Below are 16,556 nucleotides of genomic sequence, written 5' to 3'. Positions count from 1 at the left end.
GTATGTGTTATGTAAATAGTGAAGCCATTAGTACTGTATGAGTCATTTTACTAGATGATGTCATCGTGTACGTGTTAAGATTAACACTAACCAGTCAACTGAGTTGTGTGGCTGTGTGTGACTTGAGATAGGTTAGTTTCTGCCCTCTGGTATTGTGACAGTATTATTATTATAAATTTTTGTTTTGTATATTTTAAAATGTGTTTAGGATGTTTACATATTTTTATGTATTCTTTTTCCTTTTCGACTTTTTTAATACATTACATTTAAAAATACATTATGTCAAAAATAACTGTATACGGTTGCTTTTAAACAACTAAATGGAACTTCGGTAAAGCTCAGTTTAATCTGAGTTATAAAGTACAAAGTACAAAGGAAAACTTCCCAGAGGATTCTGATGAACAAATCCACAGAGGTACGAGTTAAAAGTAATTAACAATTAATTAAATTGTAGTTATTGTTGGTATTCACTTTTTCATTTGAAATAAACTATATAAAATTGAGTATTTCAATGCTTAATGTTATATTTTATTGTCAGTTTTTGTAAGTTTGAAATTCACTAATTCAGAATGAATTGAAATATACTAATTTGTCTACTTTCATCTTAATCTTTTATGGTAAAATGTTTTAACACAATAGTTCAAATGTGGAAGCTACAGATTAATTAATTTTTTCACAGTGCAAATGTAGAAATGACCTGAAGATGGCAGTGAAATCCTTTCAGTCCACATCGCAATTACTGCGTTCATATACTTTATCTACAATTTCTGCCCTAGAAAAAAAACTGCCCTGGAAAAGCCAATTATTGTGCTATTTTCAGTTAAAAACTCCTGGCCTAAAAGTTTTTAAAAGGGACATTTATGTTGTTTTGAAGCATTCAAATTGGTATGAGTTGTTACATGGGATGTAAAGAAGATATTCCTTCATTTCAGGTAAAGGTTAAAGGTATGTTTATTTATTGTGTCACAATAGGAATGTAAAAGCGTAAGTGGTGGGTGGGGTTGAAGACATGAGTTGAAACATGCTGCACTGAAACATTTGCTTTTTTAGAATTTTAGTCCATCCCTCTTAAACTTGCCCATTGTGTTTTGGTTGTCATTTATATTTTTACACACCACTACATGTCTAAAAAAGGAGCGTGGGCAGACTTCACTTTAAGTACATTTACCATACCTAATCAGGGAGCTATTAACCTGTCTAAATAGTTATAGATTAACATTTTATTTATTTATTTTATTTTTATTTTATTTTTCTCCCCAATTTGGAATGCCCAATTCCCAGTGCATTCTAAGTCCTCGTGGTGGCGTAGTGACTCGCCTCAATCCGGGTGGTGGAGGACGTATCTCGGTTGCCTCCTGAGACCGTCAATCAGCGAGTGCGTTGCCACGGTGACATAGTGCGTGTGGAGGCTTCATGCTATTCTCCGCGGCATCCACGCACAACTCCCCATGCACCCCACCAAGAGCGAACCACATTATAGCGACCACGAGGAGGTTACCCCATGTGACTCTACCCTCCCTAGCAACCGGGCCAATTTGGTTGCTTAGGAGACCTGGCTGGAGTCACTCAGCACGCCCTGTATTCGAACTCACAACTCCAGTGGTGGTAGTCAGCATCTTTACTCACTGAGCTACCCAGGCCCCCGATTAACCTTTTATTTCTGCATGGCTGATTAATAGAAGTGGTAGTTCACAAAATCTAGTTTCCAAAATCTAAGGACAGCTGTGTCAATGTACTAAACTGTTTAACAAATCTTCTATTAACATTCTATTAATAAACACTTTCATATATTTTATTTGAATTTTGGGAAATATTCTGTGAAATAAGTGTACTTTTATCTACATCTCATTTACTATCATTAATTTTGATTATTTATATTGTTATTATATTGCTATTGTACTTATTATATCATCATGGGCTATAAAAAAAACATACTGGTCGACCAGTAGAATGTACGTATATTGCTGTAAATTCTGTTTGCTATGTGATTGACAAATGTTATGATTTTACTGTACTTTCCCCTCGTTTTCTTTCAATACAGATGAGAAGGAACCAAAAACGAGCAGAAACAACATTTGCAAGCACTTCCTCTTGGGCAAATGCCATTTTGGAGACAGATGTCGACTGTCTCACAGGTCTGTCAATCATTCTAGATGGCAGAGACTAGCCTCACGCTAAGCACTCTTTATCTCAGAATATTCTTGTAGCTGACTCGAGAAAGATTGTGATAGGTCCTGGGAATATTCTTTGAAGCTTCTAAGCTTAGTCAATAAATAATGCAACTCACTTTCCCGACTTCACATTGTGCTTGATGTCCCTCAAAGCACACAAACAGAGGAAGATGACAGACCGGTTACAGAAAAGCAGAGCAAGAACCGAAAAAACAGAAAAAAGATGAATACGGAAAAGAAAGAAAAGCATTATTCAAAGATCGAGAGAGAAGGTGTGACACTGCAGAAGCACTTTATCTTCTATATCTGCCACTCATGACTAATAGTTGCTCTTTCTGTCCCAGGGCTGAAAAAGAAGCCACGCATGCGCATTGCTGATGATGTAATCTCCAGAAGTCTATGGGACTCCTCAGTGGACCCAGCTGATTTTATGGTCGGTCACCTGGTCCGCTTCCTTGGGTTGCTGGAATGCCCATTCTCTGAATTCTCATGGGATGCTCAGGTGTGTAACATCAGGGCCACATTCACATGATTCATTTTCATGTAAGAAACATATCCTCTAAGCCCATGTGTCCTCAAAAAAATCACAAGATGTAAACCAGTCTAAGGTGTTTTGAGCTTTGTATGCCTCCCTTAACACTTGTTCATTACTCAATAGGTGTGTGACTGACTTTTCTGAGGAGCTGGCTCTCCCTTGTCACAGGATCCAGTACTTCAGCTATAAAGGTCAGCGTGTGTGGGATAAAGACAGTCATACTGACAGGGTGTTTGGTTCCATGGGGCAAACTATTGTGCCTCCTTTTAGGGGTGAGGATCAACAACTAGGTGAGAAACACCTTGAGAGTCTTATTAAGTCAAAAGACATAGCTGAATGGGTAAAGATTTGTTTTGATTACTGTATATCAAAAAAACAACAGACCTGACATGGACCTTCGTCAGGGTAGATGGGAAACATCATATTTGACATGAACAAAGCCTCATTTTCATTCACATGAAATTCAGTATAAACTGAGGTCCACTGTATTTAAACTTTCATAATTATCCTTAAGTTTGTTTCATTGGAATTAATTAAATTCTCAGAGAATTTAACACCTGACGCTGGACAACAGGAAGAGACTACCAACATAGAAGATGTTTTAAATGACCAAGAGCAAGCAACTTCAGAATTTTCGAAAGAAAACAGGATGATGTTTCATGTACAGTTACAACAAACACACATGAGCTGGGATATACGGCAGAAGACTCAGTAACTGAAAATACTGATAATTTGTCCCGTGATGACACTTTACTTTTGCAAGATGAACCTCCAGTTGAAGACAAAAAGATTAAGTCTGTGGAAGATCTTGGTTTGACTCAATTGGCAGAGGAATTAACGATCACTCATAAAGGAGAAGAATGCACTGAGATAAAGGAAGAATGGAAAGACCGTTGGGATGGAGAGGGCAATAAAAAATGGATCCTGTATCATCCATACCACAAGAACGTTGGTGGAGCCACCCACCACACAAACCCACCCACTTCATTTGCTTTGCCGTGGACTCTCACGCAGCTCTCCGGGCCTTCCAGCGTATTCAGAGGAAGGTGCTGTACCACATCCCTCAGTCAGAGACACTCTGGGTCAACCCGGCAACCTTACACGTCACACTCTCCTTGCTTGTGCTCAAGGGTCCTGAGGAGGTCAGTGCTGCTGCAGAACTCCTGCATACCACAATCAGAAACTCCCACAAACCCCCTATCTATGTGTCCTTCATCCCAAAACTAAAGCACTTCAACGGGACTGTTCTCCACGTGACCCCTCAGCACATCTCAGATATCCAGAGTCTGAATACCCCTCTGCAGGAGGCCTTCAGGGAGAAAGGCTGGCTTCATCGCCATTCACGATGCCCATCATACCATCTCACCCTGGCCAAAGCACAGGAGTACAAGACAGAAAAGATGTTTGAAGGGATAGGGTCCATGAAACTGGCCAAAGATATAAACTTTGGCAAGCTAGAAGTAAATACATTTTATCTTTGTGTGAATAGTTCAACCACAACAGAAAGTGGTTTCTACCAGATAGTATGTGTTGTGCAGCTACCTAATGTTTAAAGTGCTGGGTTTTATATCATCTGAACTCAGGGATAATGACCATGTCAAATACAGGATAGTTTTAAAATGAAGGATGAAATAATGCCCGTCTCAAGACCAATGATCTTACTCTTGTACTCCTAATATTACTCATTTACAACACGTTTAGATATTCTATAGGTTTTCCAATTCATGGCTGCCACATTTTATAGTTAAAATATAGTTTATAGTTTTAAAATAATTAAAAAAAATGATTACAACCAGTACTGTTATCATTTTGGTGCAATAAGGGAAGCATCGATTTGTGTTTATATTTTCTCTATGCAATTTATTAAATTTTTATTTTTTTTTTTTCCCCTTTTTCTCCCAATTTGGAATGCCCAATTCCCAATGTGCTTTTAAGTCCTTGTGGTCACGTAGTGATTCGCCTCAGTCCGGGTGGCGGAGGCTGAATCCCAGTTGCATTTTTGCGTCTGAGATCGTCAACCCACGCATCTTATCACGTGGCTTGTTGAGCGCGTTGCCACGGAGACATAGCACGTGTGAAGGCTTCACGCCATCCACCGCAGCAACCACGCTCAACTCACCACACGCCCCACTGAGAACGAACCACATTATAGCGACCACGAGGAGGTTACCCCATGTGACTCTACCCTCCCTAGCCCTCCCTGTTAAATTATTACATTTCACATTAAACGTTGTATATGTTAACATTGGTTAATGCAATATGAACTAACAGTAACAAGCACTGAGCAATATTATTATAATTAGTAGTTAACATTAACCAACATTACATAACGATGTAAAAAGGTTTTGTTAGTTGCTAGTTCATGTTGTCTATTTAATTAACTAATATTAATGAATAGAACCTTAATGTAAAGTGTTACCTATATTTTTGTATATTTGTATAGTATATAGTACAGTACTGTGCAAATGTCATAGGCACATAAGATGTTTCACAAAAATATTTGTCTTAAGATGGTTATTTATATCTTCAGCTTTAGTGTGTCAATAGGAAATATACATTTTAAACTCCCAAACATTTCTTTTGCAAATAGAATAGAATAGAAGAACAGGGAGCCCTGCAGCAGACTGCATGGCCTCCACAGAGCCCCCCACTAAATATTGAGTCAGTCTGGGATTACATGAGACAGAAGTAATTGAGAAGCTTAAATAGATAGAAGAAATGTGGCGAATTCTCCAAGAAGCTTGGAACATCCTATCTGCCAACAACCAAGAAAAACTGTGTCCAGGTGTACCTAGGAGAATTGGTGCTGTTTTGAAGGCAAAGGTGGTCACTGGTCACACCAAATACTGATTTAACTTTTTTTATGTTTACTGGACTTTGGCTGACAAAGTTTTTTCAAATTTTAGAATCATAGTAAAGTCATCAAAACTATGGAATAGCATAAATGGAACTATTGGAATTATGTTGTGACTAAACAAAATCCAAAAAAAATAAAATCTGTTATAATTTAGCATCTTCAAAGTAGTCACCCTTTGCCTAGATTTTGCAGAAATGTACTCACATTGACATTTTCTCAACCAGCTTCTTGAGGTATCACCCTGGGATGCTTTTTAAACAGTATTGAAGGAGTTCCCATCTATGTTGGGCACTTATTGACTGCTTTTCTTTATTATTTGGTCCAAGTCATCAATTTCAAAAACTTTTTTTTTTAATAAAATTTTAGTTTTATAATGAAATAAATTAATATGTTGGCACAATTATATTTTTGTCTACAAAACTAATTTCAAACATTTAAGCATACGCCTTCAGATCAAAAGATTTTTAAGATCATGAGAAACATTTTAGTCAAGTGTTTCAAAACTTTTGACCGGTAGTGTGTGTGTGTGTGTGTGTGTGTGTGTGTGTGTGTGTGTGTGTGTGTATATATATATATATATATATATATATATATATATATATATATATATATATATGTATATACTGTATATATATATATATATATATATATATATACTGTATATATATATATATATATTTATATGAGCTCACATTTTATAACTAATTAATACATAAAACCTGCCACACAAACACAGTGGCAAGAAAAAATATGCGAACCCTTTGGAATTAGCAGGTTTTATGCATTAATTAGTTATAAAATGTGAGCTCATCTTCTTCAAAGTCAGTAGTATAGACAACACAATGTGCTTAAGCTAACAACACACAAACAGTTATAATCTTTCATTTCTTTGTTGAACACATCCCATTAAACATTCACAGTGCTGTGGAAAAAGTAAGTGAACCCTTGGATTTAATAACTGGTTGATCCTCCTTTGGCAGAAATAACCTCAACCAAGCATTTCCGGTAGCTGCGGATTAGACCTGCACAATGTTCAGAAGGAATTTTGGACCATTCTTCCTTACAGAACTGCTTCAGCTCAGCTTATATCCTTAAAATATCTGGTGTGAATGGCTCTCTTGAGGTCATTCCACAGCATCTCTTTTGGGTTAAGGTCTGGGCACTGACTTGGCCACTCCAAAAGGTGGATTTGATTTTTTTGAAGCCATTCTGTAGTGGATTTACTTCAGTGTTTAGGGTCATTGTCCTTCTGCATCATCCAACTTCTACTGAGCTTCAGCTGACGCACAGCCACCCTGACATTATCCTGTAGGAAATCTTGATAAACTTGGGAATTAATTTTTCCCTAGATGATGGCAAGCGGTCCAAATTAGCGCCAAATCATTATGCCCCCTCCACCGTACTTTATCATTACGCCATACGTAGTGCTGTATGTTCTTCCCAAACAATTCAACCTTAAGGCCCAGGTATACTTCTTTTTTGTGCGTTACGGATCAACATTTTACCAGTAGCGTTGTGCAATGTCAGGGTGGTCTTTGGCAAACTTCAGGCGCAGCAATGTTTTTGTTGGAAAGAAGCAGCTTCCTTCATGGTGTCCTGCCATGGACCCCATGCCTGTTTAATGTTTTCCATGTAGTAGACTCATGAACAGAGATGTTAACCAGTCCCAGTGATTCCTTCAAGTCTTTAGCTGTCACTCTAGGGTTCTTTTTTTGCCTCATTCAGCATTCTGCGATGTGCCCTTTGAGTTATCTTGGCTGGATGGCTACTTCTAGGGAGAGTAGCCACAGTACTAAATCATCTCCATTTATAGACAGTTTGTGTAACTGTGGACAAATGAACATCTAAGCTCTGCGAGATAAATTTGTAACCCTTTCCAGCTTTATGCAAAGTAACAATTCTTGATCGTCGATCTTCTGAGATCTCTTTTTTGCGAGGCAGATGCTTCTTCTGAATAGCAAACTCAAAATCTTTGAGTGCTTTTTATAAGTCAAAGTAGCTCTAACCCACACCTCCAATCTCGTGTCATTAATTGGATGCCAGGTTTGCCATCTCCTGACTCTAATTAGCTTTTGTTGATGTCATTAGCTTAGGGATTCACCTACTTTTTCCAAACTACACTATGAATGTTTGAATGACGTATTCAATACGTACAAGACCGATACAATAATATGTATGTTATTAGTTAAAACAGATTGTGTTTGTTAATTTTCGTTACTTAGATGAAAATCAAAAAAGATTTTAATTCAAACTTATACATAAATGCAAGTAATTCCAAAGGGTTCACATTTTCTTGCCACTGTGTGTATAAATATATATATATATATATATATATATATATATATATATATATATATATATATATATATATATATACAGTGCACACACAATGTATGCTCTTACTTATAGTTTGTGTTATGCATTTTCTTTATTTGCCCTTGCTGAGGTAAAGAAATGCAGCACCCATGATTTAAGACTTATAACAAGATCTGCACTTTAATTTAAAATTTGATATGTCTGTTTAGTTAATCTTTGTAAGATGCATCTTAGTGGTTCCAGTCCAAGGCAGTAATGTTTGATTACTTATCGATTTGGATGTTAGGGTGAGGGAGTAGTTTTGTTGAAAGTGGACTGCATATAAATAAGTGATACAGCCATGTATTTCAACTGTGTTTTTATAGCACAAGCTTTCAATTATTCAAGATCAAACAAACAACTCTTAACAGTTGTACAATTAGTCCCTTGAATGTCTTGAGACCTAGTATTTCAAAACAGAGATGAAATCAATATAAATGAAGCATTTTGTGAATATTTTTCTTGGTTTTTAAGTGATTGCATGTGTGTGTTACAGTAGCTGCTCTGTCTGAGATGTCACTGGGGAAGTCTTGCATACATAATATAATTTTCTCTTTCCTCCTGGATACTCGCACACTATACATATATGAGTGGTTTTGCAGTCTCTCTTTTTCTCAATCCCTCCCTCCTGTGCTTCTCTATCTACCTCCCCTCCCCCATCCTCTCTTGCTTTCAGTGACACAGAAAAACCAACACCACCCTCCCTTTCTCATGCATTCATGTTCACCCCCCCACCCTCCCTCCACCCCCACCCCTTACTCCCCTGGCACACAAATACCCATCTCTCCATCCCTTACTAGTTCTGTTGTTTTCATTGTATTTTTTTATTTAAATCCATCTATCTCGGTCAAACCTCCTGGGCCACAGAGATTCTATAGCATCTCTTCAACCCTTTTTTTCATAGTTCATCTCCTGCTCAGTTTTTGTGGTAAATGAGAGCACAAAATATAACCATCCGTATTTGGGGGAATTCCTTAGAATTGATGTTAAATTGCACCAATTATATTTGCAAAGCCTTGTGCTGTGCCATTATCCCCGTATTCTCTCTTCTCTGTCTTGTTGTTTGGAAAAGAGCCTCCTGTATATAGAACATCTGTAGTTTTCTCACAATCATTCACCTCATTTTTTTTTTTTAAATCTCTAGAAAACTTGTTGTGCACTGTCTAAATACAGTACATTGTAAATCCTTTCCATCCCTCTTTTTCTCTTGCAAACACAAACACCCAAACTCACTGGGAGAGAGATAGAGAGAGAGAGAGAGAGAGAGAGAGAGAGAGAGAGAGAGAGAGCCACAGCCAACTTCAGTCCTGATCAACAGGACCCTCAGGAACACACCAATCTCAATCTGTCATTCACTCATTTGTATTTGTATTGACTGTTTAATTTCTTTAAAATGGGAACATCTAAATAAATCTTTCGATTTCTTTTTCTTTCTTTTTTTTAAGTATATCAATTCTTAATATCCTTATTCAACCTAGTCAACCTTTCAGATGGACACAATGCACTGGATGGATTTACTTTGCCCTGGATGTTATGGATTTCGTATTTCTGCGGACTGAAAATTGTATTCTTATGGAAGCGTAACTGACAACAACATAGTTGTGGATTTAACTGTTTTTTAATGATAATTCTGACAGAGAACAATATATTTAGGAAGTTTTGCATTTCAATGAATCCGGGAGTTCATTCAAAACACCTCCCTTTCGCGCGACTGTGGACAATGAGTGCGATTATTAAAGTTGTCAGTGGATTGCAAATGTAAGCGTGCGATCTAAAGAGTGAAAGTGGCGGACAGACGCCGGGATTTTAACGAGCCATCTTTCACTTCAAGTACCCCCAGAGATTCTCTCCTCTCTTCCAAGATCTGTCTCTCATACAGCAACGAGCACATACTAGCGCCCAGAGAATAGGCGCATATTGGAACACAAAAGACTGTTATCTTCACTAATTTTCTCTTTGAAATTCAAATTTGAAATTTGAACATTTCAAATGGAATTTCAATAAAACGAATCTCCTCGCTCAGGAGAGTGAGTTTAAACCGTAAGGGGTCTCAGTAATTGCAGCCAATCGAAAGCAAAAGCCCACACGAACGTGAGAGACGTGGAAGAACCCCACATTAGGCTGCAAATTAAGGTGGGAACCCGATTTAAAATGTATGATGTAAAATTGTTCACAATTTATAGTCTAGGGTACGATTCATTCGCAGGGTCAATTGGTCTGTCTGCAAAATGTGTGAAAATTAATTTACGATGTGTAAATATATTTAAGCCACGTCAACAAAAGAACCACAAAATGTTCAGACGCCAAGACAAAGCGCTGTTATTATTTTTGGGATGTGATTGCCATAAATAATTGTAAGTCAGAGAAAGTTTAAGAGTCAGTCCACACTAGTACAATCAGCAATCAATTCTGGCCTATTTTGGATCAGGATCAGTTCTGTTGTTTGGATTATTGTATAGTTATGAATACCTTGATACTGTGTGTGAGCTTCTTTAGTTAAGCACATTAAATACAACTAAACACAAACACTGAACCCCATGAAACTTCCTTTGGACCCTCCTTTCAATCTGGTGTTGGGCAAGCGATTATAATTGGTTTAAATGAACAAACTTTTCTGAACCAACAGCAGCTCTATAAAACAGCTCTAACGTGGGTATTAATTTTACTACAAATGTAGGTCATAAATAGACCTCTAATTCTTTAATACAGAAGATATGTTGATGTTTGGATAGTTGATCCTAAATCTAATACTACTATGGCCTGCTATTATAGTTACAGGGCAACAGCAAGTCTTAATCAAGTGTTTGAGAGCAGTCAACTCATTTGGTAAATAGAGTATTTTAATGGCCTTTTAAATGTTAATGGTGAATGATTAACAATCTCATGCCCTTATCACTGGTCTTTTGTTAGATTACTATTTCAAATGTATTACCTTCAAGACACATGTCACAGGCTTTGGAGAGTCATTTAAATGATACCATTATTTGAGCTTTCAATTTTATTGTTAATTTATATTGTTTCATGATAGTTCAGTACTGTGATGATTAATTCATTCTAAACCTTATTAAAGACCAGTGAATTAACAACACTGACTATATTGCACAGGGAAGTCCATATACTGTATTCTGAATAATATCTCTTAATTACAGAAAGGGATAGTTTATAGATTATTTAAAAGATGGAAGGAGTAAATTACAAGAATATGCCACAGTTTTTTAATCATTCCATCATTATCATTCTAATGTCACTGTGAAATGTAAAATGTATTTTTCTTTAAATGACTACATGAGTTAATTGCAATAAATGTCTTGAAAAGACAGTCAAAGATGAATGCTTATAATATCAAGTTGCAGTTCCAGAAAAATTGTAAAATGACTCTAGATGACATAATTAGTAGTCTATGTCTGGAAACCAATTATATTTTTTCACACACTGCTGTTGTGGATAATTATGCTAAGGAATGGACAGATGATGTTTCTTTATAAGCCCACAAATGAGAAGTGGAAGACATTGTGACCCACAGTCATTCTGCACAACATTTCCCTTCTTTCCCCATCTCCAAACTCGCATTATTTGCTTGCGTTATGCAATGCGAAGCATCCTTATAACAAGCAGACAGAATTCATCATGTTCAGATGTGCTGTAGCATTCTAGTCTGAGTCATGGTCTGGATGTTTATCCATTCCTTAACACTGTTTCACAGTAATTTGGATTTTATTGTCATTTATATTTGAGAAGATTACACTTATTGTGATAATGCTGCAGGGCTCAATCGGTTTAACTAACCTTACAGTTCATCAGCTTATTGTCTGGGCTGACTGCTGACATGTAGTCTACTCTGAAAGTAAATGAATAGCCCACAGACAACATTGTGAACAAAAACACATCAGACGTTACTGTAAAGTTTATTCATGATGGAGCCTCTTAATTTAGTGATGTGATGTTTACTGTCCCAATTGACTAATCAGATGACATATTCATATTTAAGAGTTTAGATCTCAGAACTTATGATTGTTAGGCATTTTAATTGGATAGAAATGTGGGCGCGGACCAGTCTTTTGCTTTTGCTGTAATTTCTATTTTGGAGGGTATCAGTTCACCAAAGCACAACATAAAATGAACATAAACGCTGTGCTCACATGTGGGTTTTTAAACCTCAACACCATATAAGCATGACCGGTCCAGCCCAAGCAATGGTGTGAGTTTGGGGCAGGGCCACCTGTTTGTCCCAACAATGGAATACAAGGGGCAGAAGAACGCTGACCAGTGTTTGGGAAATTCTAATTATTTTTGCATAACTTTTATGTTCGGTGCTGCTTGTGGTGCAGAAATTACACACTTTAATTCCTGAGCTGTGGTGGCTTATGTGTTTTCTGTACAGTGAGTAATATCTTCCTCAAACATAAACAAATATGAAGTAACTCTTTCTAGACAGATTTAGAGCCCATAGTCAATGCAGTGTGGAGTGTTCCCCTTGCAGCTGCATCAGAAATTAGAATCTATAACTTCTCATGAGGAAATAGTGATTTCAGAATATATCGCTCCCAGTGAGGACATGAAATGACTGAAATGTATAGCTCCCATAAGGTAATAAAAATAGAATGTGTAGCCCTTTATGAGGTCGTAATGACATTGGTGTCTATAGAATTGGATGAAGTCATCATGATCTTTGAACGATGGACCTTGATGTCATAATGAAAATAAAATGTATAGACCCATATGACGTCATAATGATAATGGAATGTACTGTACAGTCCCATCATGAGCACATAATGATTCCGATGATGTCATAATAATTTTGTAAAGTATAGTCTTTTATTCATTTGTAATTACACTCAAAGAGCACTTTAGTAGAAACACCTGTACATCTACACTACCTTTCAAAAGTTTAGGGTCACTTTCACATTTTAGAATAATAGTAAAATCATCACAACTATGGAATTATAGAAATATGGGAATTAAGTTGTGACTAAAAAAATCCAAAATAAATCAAAACTATGTTATATTTTAGCATCTTCAAAGTGGCCACACTTTGCCTAGATTTTGCAGAAATGTACTCTTGACATTTTCTCAACCAACTTCTTGAGGTATCACCCTGGGATGGTTTTTAAACAGTATTGATGGAGTTCCCATCTATATGCTGGGAACTTAGTGGCTGCTTTTCTTAAGTATTCGGTCCAAGTCATCAATATGTTGGTCATCAATTATATTTTGGTCTACAAAACTAATTTCAAACATTTAAGCATACACCTTCAGATCAAAAGGTTTTTAAGATCATGAGAAATATTTCAGGCAAGTGACCCCAAACTTTTGAAATGTAGTGTACATATTCATGCGATTATCTTATCAGCCAATCATGTAGCAGCAATGCAATGCAAAAAATCAAGCAGATACAGGTCAGGAGCTTCAGTTAATGTTCACATTACCATCAGAATGGGGAAAATAATTTGATCTCAGTGATTTCGACCGTGGTATGATTGTTGGTGCCAGACGGGCTGGTTTGAGTATTTCTATAACTGCTGATCTCCTTGGATTTTCACACACAACAGAAAGAAAGGCTACAGTAACTCAGGTAACCACTCTGTACAATTGTAGTATGCAGAATAGCATCTCAGAATGCACAGCACGTCAAACCTTGAGGCGGATAGGCTACAACAGCGGAAGACCACGTCGGGCACTTTATTAGGACCATAGTGTTACTAATAAAATGCTAAGTGAGTATACAGTATTTATGAAAGTACTGTATATCATCTGATGACATTATAATGATATTAGAAAGTGTAGCTCTCCTAAAGTTATAATTTTGAGTGTATAGCCACTAATGAGATCCAAATGATTTTAATATACTTGCCTCATGATGTCAGAATGTCAAAAGGTATGACATCATGCATGATGTCATAATAATTTTGGTATGTGTAGCCCCCAAAGGGGTCATAGTGATTTTTTAAATATACAGACCTCTCATAGGAGCTAATGGTTGCTCAGTGTCTTAGCCATATTATAAACCTCTTCTCTTAACATTTATGATCTAATCACTTAATCCATGTCACAGTCCCAATGGTCCTCAGTTCTTGTAATGAAAATGTTTGTGTCTCTACTTAACCTACATTCATCCTATTCCCTTGTTTCTCTGCTTACTTCTGCATGTCATTCCATCTTCCTCTCTGATTCTCCTGCTGTTTGCATATGTTTGTTTTAATTTCCCCCCTTTTTTCTCTACATGAAAAGCTTTAATTGAAAATGTATGATATGGTTGGCTCAGAACAAGTTTGATGTTTCTTTTTATGATACCATGTTTCTTAACCATTACAGACATCCTCAGAGCTTTGTCTCTGTCTTTAAGAAAGACAGAGGTGGTTGACAGGAGTCATGGCTGCCATAGCAACCATCCCCAACTACAACCCATCACTATGGGTACAGTTATGCCATGCCATTCCTCGCCTGGACTTGACCCTGCAGACCCGAGATAGCGTTTTCAACCCAGACAGCTGGGAGTACCAGCAGGTAAGCCTCTCTCCTCTAGCTCACTCGTTTACTCCTGCCCTCTCCTTGTTTCTCACTTCCTGAAGCAATTTTCACCTGACAGCTGGTGTTGGTGGGCACGCTCATCATTTGGAATGAGATCCATTTATTTCTGTCTTGCACTCTATTTTTGCACTTTTGTGTGTGTACCCTCTCATTTTGTCCAAGTTACATCACTTATATGTAATATGGTGTTTGTGAACAGCCATAAATCACCCTTTTTTCTTGCTGTCAGAAATATACACACATTGATGTATGCACTACATAGACACACTCACACCACTCCTACACTCAAACACACACTCACAGAAAAGTTCAACTAAAGTGTTATATTCAACAATATGAAAAGCACTTCTCTGTGTGCAGTGCTAAGATTTATTGACAAAAAATTCGTTTTGTATCCAACATTCTATAACGCTAAGTGGTTGAACATTATATAATAGCATTGACTTTTGCTGTGCCAGAGACTAAAAGCATAATGGACGGATGTAAGAATGATAACTCCATTAAATGAGAGGACAATTTCTTGCATATGTGTTCACATCACTAACATTTGATGAAATATGAGCTCCTGCACTGCTACATTATTGCTGCTATCCCACCCCCAAGACATTTCTACATCATTGAACTCACTCTATACTTAACAACTACATATTTACCCATATGTTCAATCTATTGTTAACATGTTTGCATTTATTGCTACTGTGTCCTACAGATATGGTGCTTGGTACTTGTTTCTGTTTGTATTTATATGTTACATATTTTGTTACATGATATGCACAGTGGCTTCTGGAGTTACTGTATTTCGTTTCCTCACTTGCTGCATAGGAAAGAAATTACAATAAACATCCTTTGACTTTGAAATATGACTTAATGTCCAGCACATGTGGTACAGTAATATTTCAATTTTATTCAACATCAATAGATGAAATAGAAACTGGAATTGTTACTAAAACAATTCCATACTGCCTGAATCTTTAAACTGTGAGTATATTGAGGTTACTCTCAGTAGAAGAAATTCCCAGCTTGACCACAAATAGAGAAAATAGGAAGAGACAAAGCCAGATAATGCAAAGGAGGCTTGACTGGGTTTATGGGATAAGAGGCAGATGATGAAAGAGAAAGAGAGAGAGAGATGTGCTAGGAAAGAACAGGGTATGTGAAAGTGAGAGAAAAAAATGAGAGAGTCACATACTGGTGGATAAAAGTGGGAATTGGGAAGAGAGAGAAATGAACAACATGAATAAATCGAAAGAGTGGAGGAAAGAGGGTGAGAGATGAAAAAACGAGAGGGAAACAGAGAGGAAAAGCAGTGAATGTATTTAAGTAGGTCACAGATTATTAATAGAGATCCAGTGGCGTGAATAAAAAGAAAGAAAGGGGGAGAAGAGCGAAGGATGAGTGTGTGGAAGAGAGAGCGTGTAGGGAAACTGTGGGGAAAGGAGAAGGAGGGATTGGGGAGAGAGTGATAGAGAGAGAAATTGAGGAAGATGAATTGGTTTCACTGACGCAAAGCTTTAATTATACATTTACACCTCCCCTTTCCCTCTCTTTGAGTGGAGCATCCATGCTGTAGTAGCCAGTAAGATTAAAGAGACATCCTCCATTTTATGTCATAATGCTTTCCATACAGGCATGTGTATGTACTGTAGCTACTGTATGTAGCATGTATATTCATATTCTATGTTCTGTTTTACCTCAATGGAATATCTTTTAAATACATCTTTAAATATTTTTTTTATAAAGCCATAGGTGTGGCATCTCTAATTTTATAGGTGATCAGATTCAAGACTTTAATCCAAATACATTGCTCATTTCTTTTTGGAGATCAGTGACATCATTATGAGACAGAAAGTTTAGACTCTAAATTCTAAAATGAATATAAACTCACACCTATTACCACACATTCTAAATAATTGAACTATATCATTTAGTGGAAGAATTGTTTATTCCAATTTTTATTAATAATAAATGTAATGGTTTATTGAACATTAGTGCCTATTGAACATTATCATAGTGCTGTTGCTGCCAGTTTATAAAAGCAATTAGCAGTCAAGTCCATGTATTATAGTGGTAAATCATTGTAATGCACAGCCTGTCGTAGCTTCTTTTTTTT

The 16,556-nt window shown here is 36.9% G+C and overlaps 2 protein-coding genes across 5 annotated transcripts in view; both read left to right on the top strand.

Moving 5' to 3' along the window:
* Positions 1–2,004: 2,004 nt before the first annotated feature.
* On the top strand, positions 2,005–6,101 carry LOC127453790 (uncharacterized; the record flags this gene model as incomplete). Its single annotated transcript, XM_051720486.1, has 6 exons — positions 2,005–2,135; positions 2,325–2,443; positions 2,516–2,675; positions 2,830–2,996; positions 3,252–3,417; positions 3,623–6,101. Coding segments are annotated over 6 exons (1,380 nt in total), but the record flags the coding sequence as incomplete, so codon positions are not given.
* Positions 6,102–7,950: 1,849 nt separating this feature from the next.
* LOC127453751 (protein tweety homolog 1-like) overlaps positions 7,951–16,556 on the top strand; it is a 35,572-nt gene continuing 26,966 nt past the window's right edge. For 2 of the 4 annotated variants that reach the window (XM_051720409.1, XM_051720406.1), the window contains exons 1-2: positions 7,952–10,051; positions 14,231–14,422. In XM_051720409.1, the coding sequence (XP_051576369.1) occupies positions 14,288–14,422 (135 nt within the window). In that variant the 5' untranslated portion in view covers positions 7,952–10,051; positions 14,231–14,287. Of the gene's footprint in view, positions 10,052–14,230; positions 14,423–16,556 lie in introns of all 4 variants that reach the window. The other 2 variants (XM_051720407.1, XM_051720408.1) reach the window with 2 other exon arrangements.

The sequence above is a fragment of the Myxocyprinus asiaticus genome, chromosome 16, assembly GCF_019703515.2.
Source record: "Myxocyprinus asiaticus isolate MX2 ecotype Aquarium Trade chromosome 16, UBuf_Myxa_2, whole genome shotgun sequence".
In the NCBI taxonomy this organism is placed as follows: domain Eukaryota; kingdom Metazoa; phylum Chordata; class Actinopteri; order Cypriniformes; family Catostomidae; genus Myxocyprinus; species Myxocyprinus asiaticus.
Note: the sequence above shows the minus strand (reverse complement) of the source record. Positions and strands in the feature narration are given on the sequence as shown.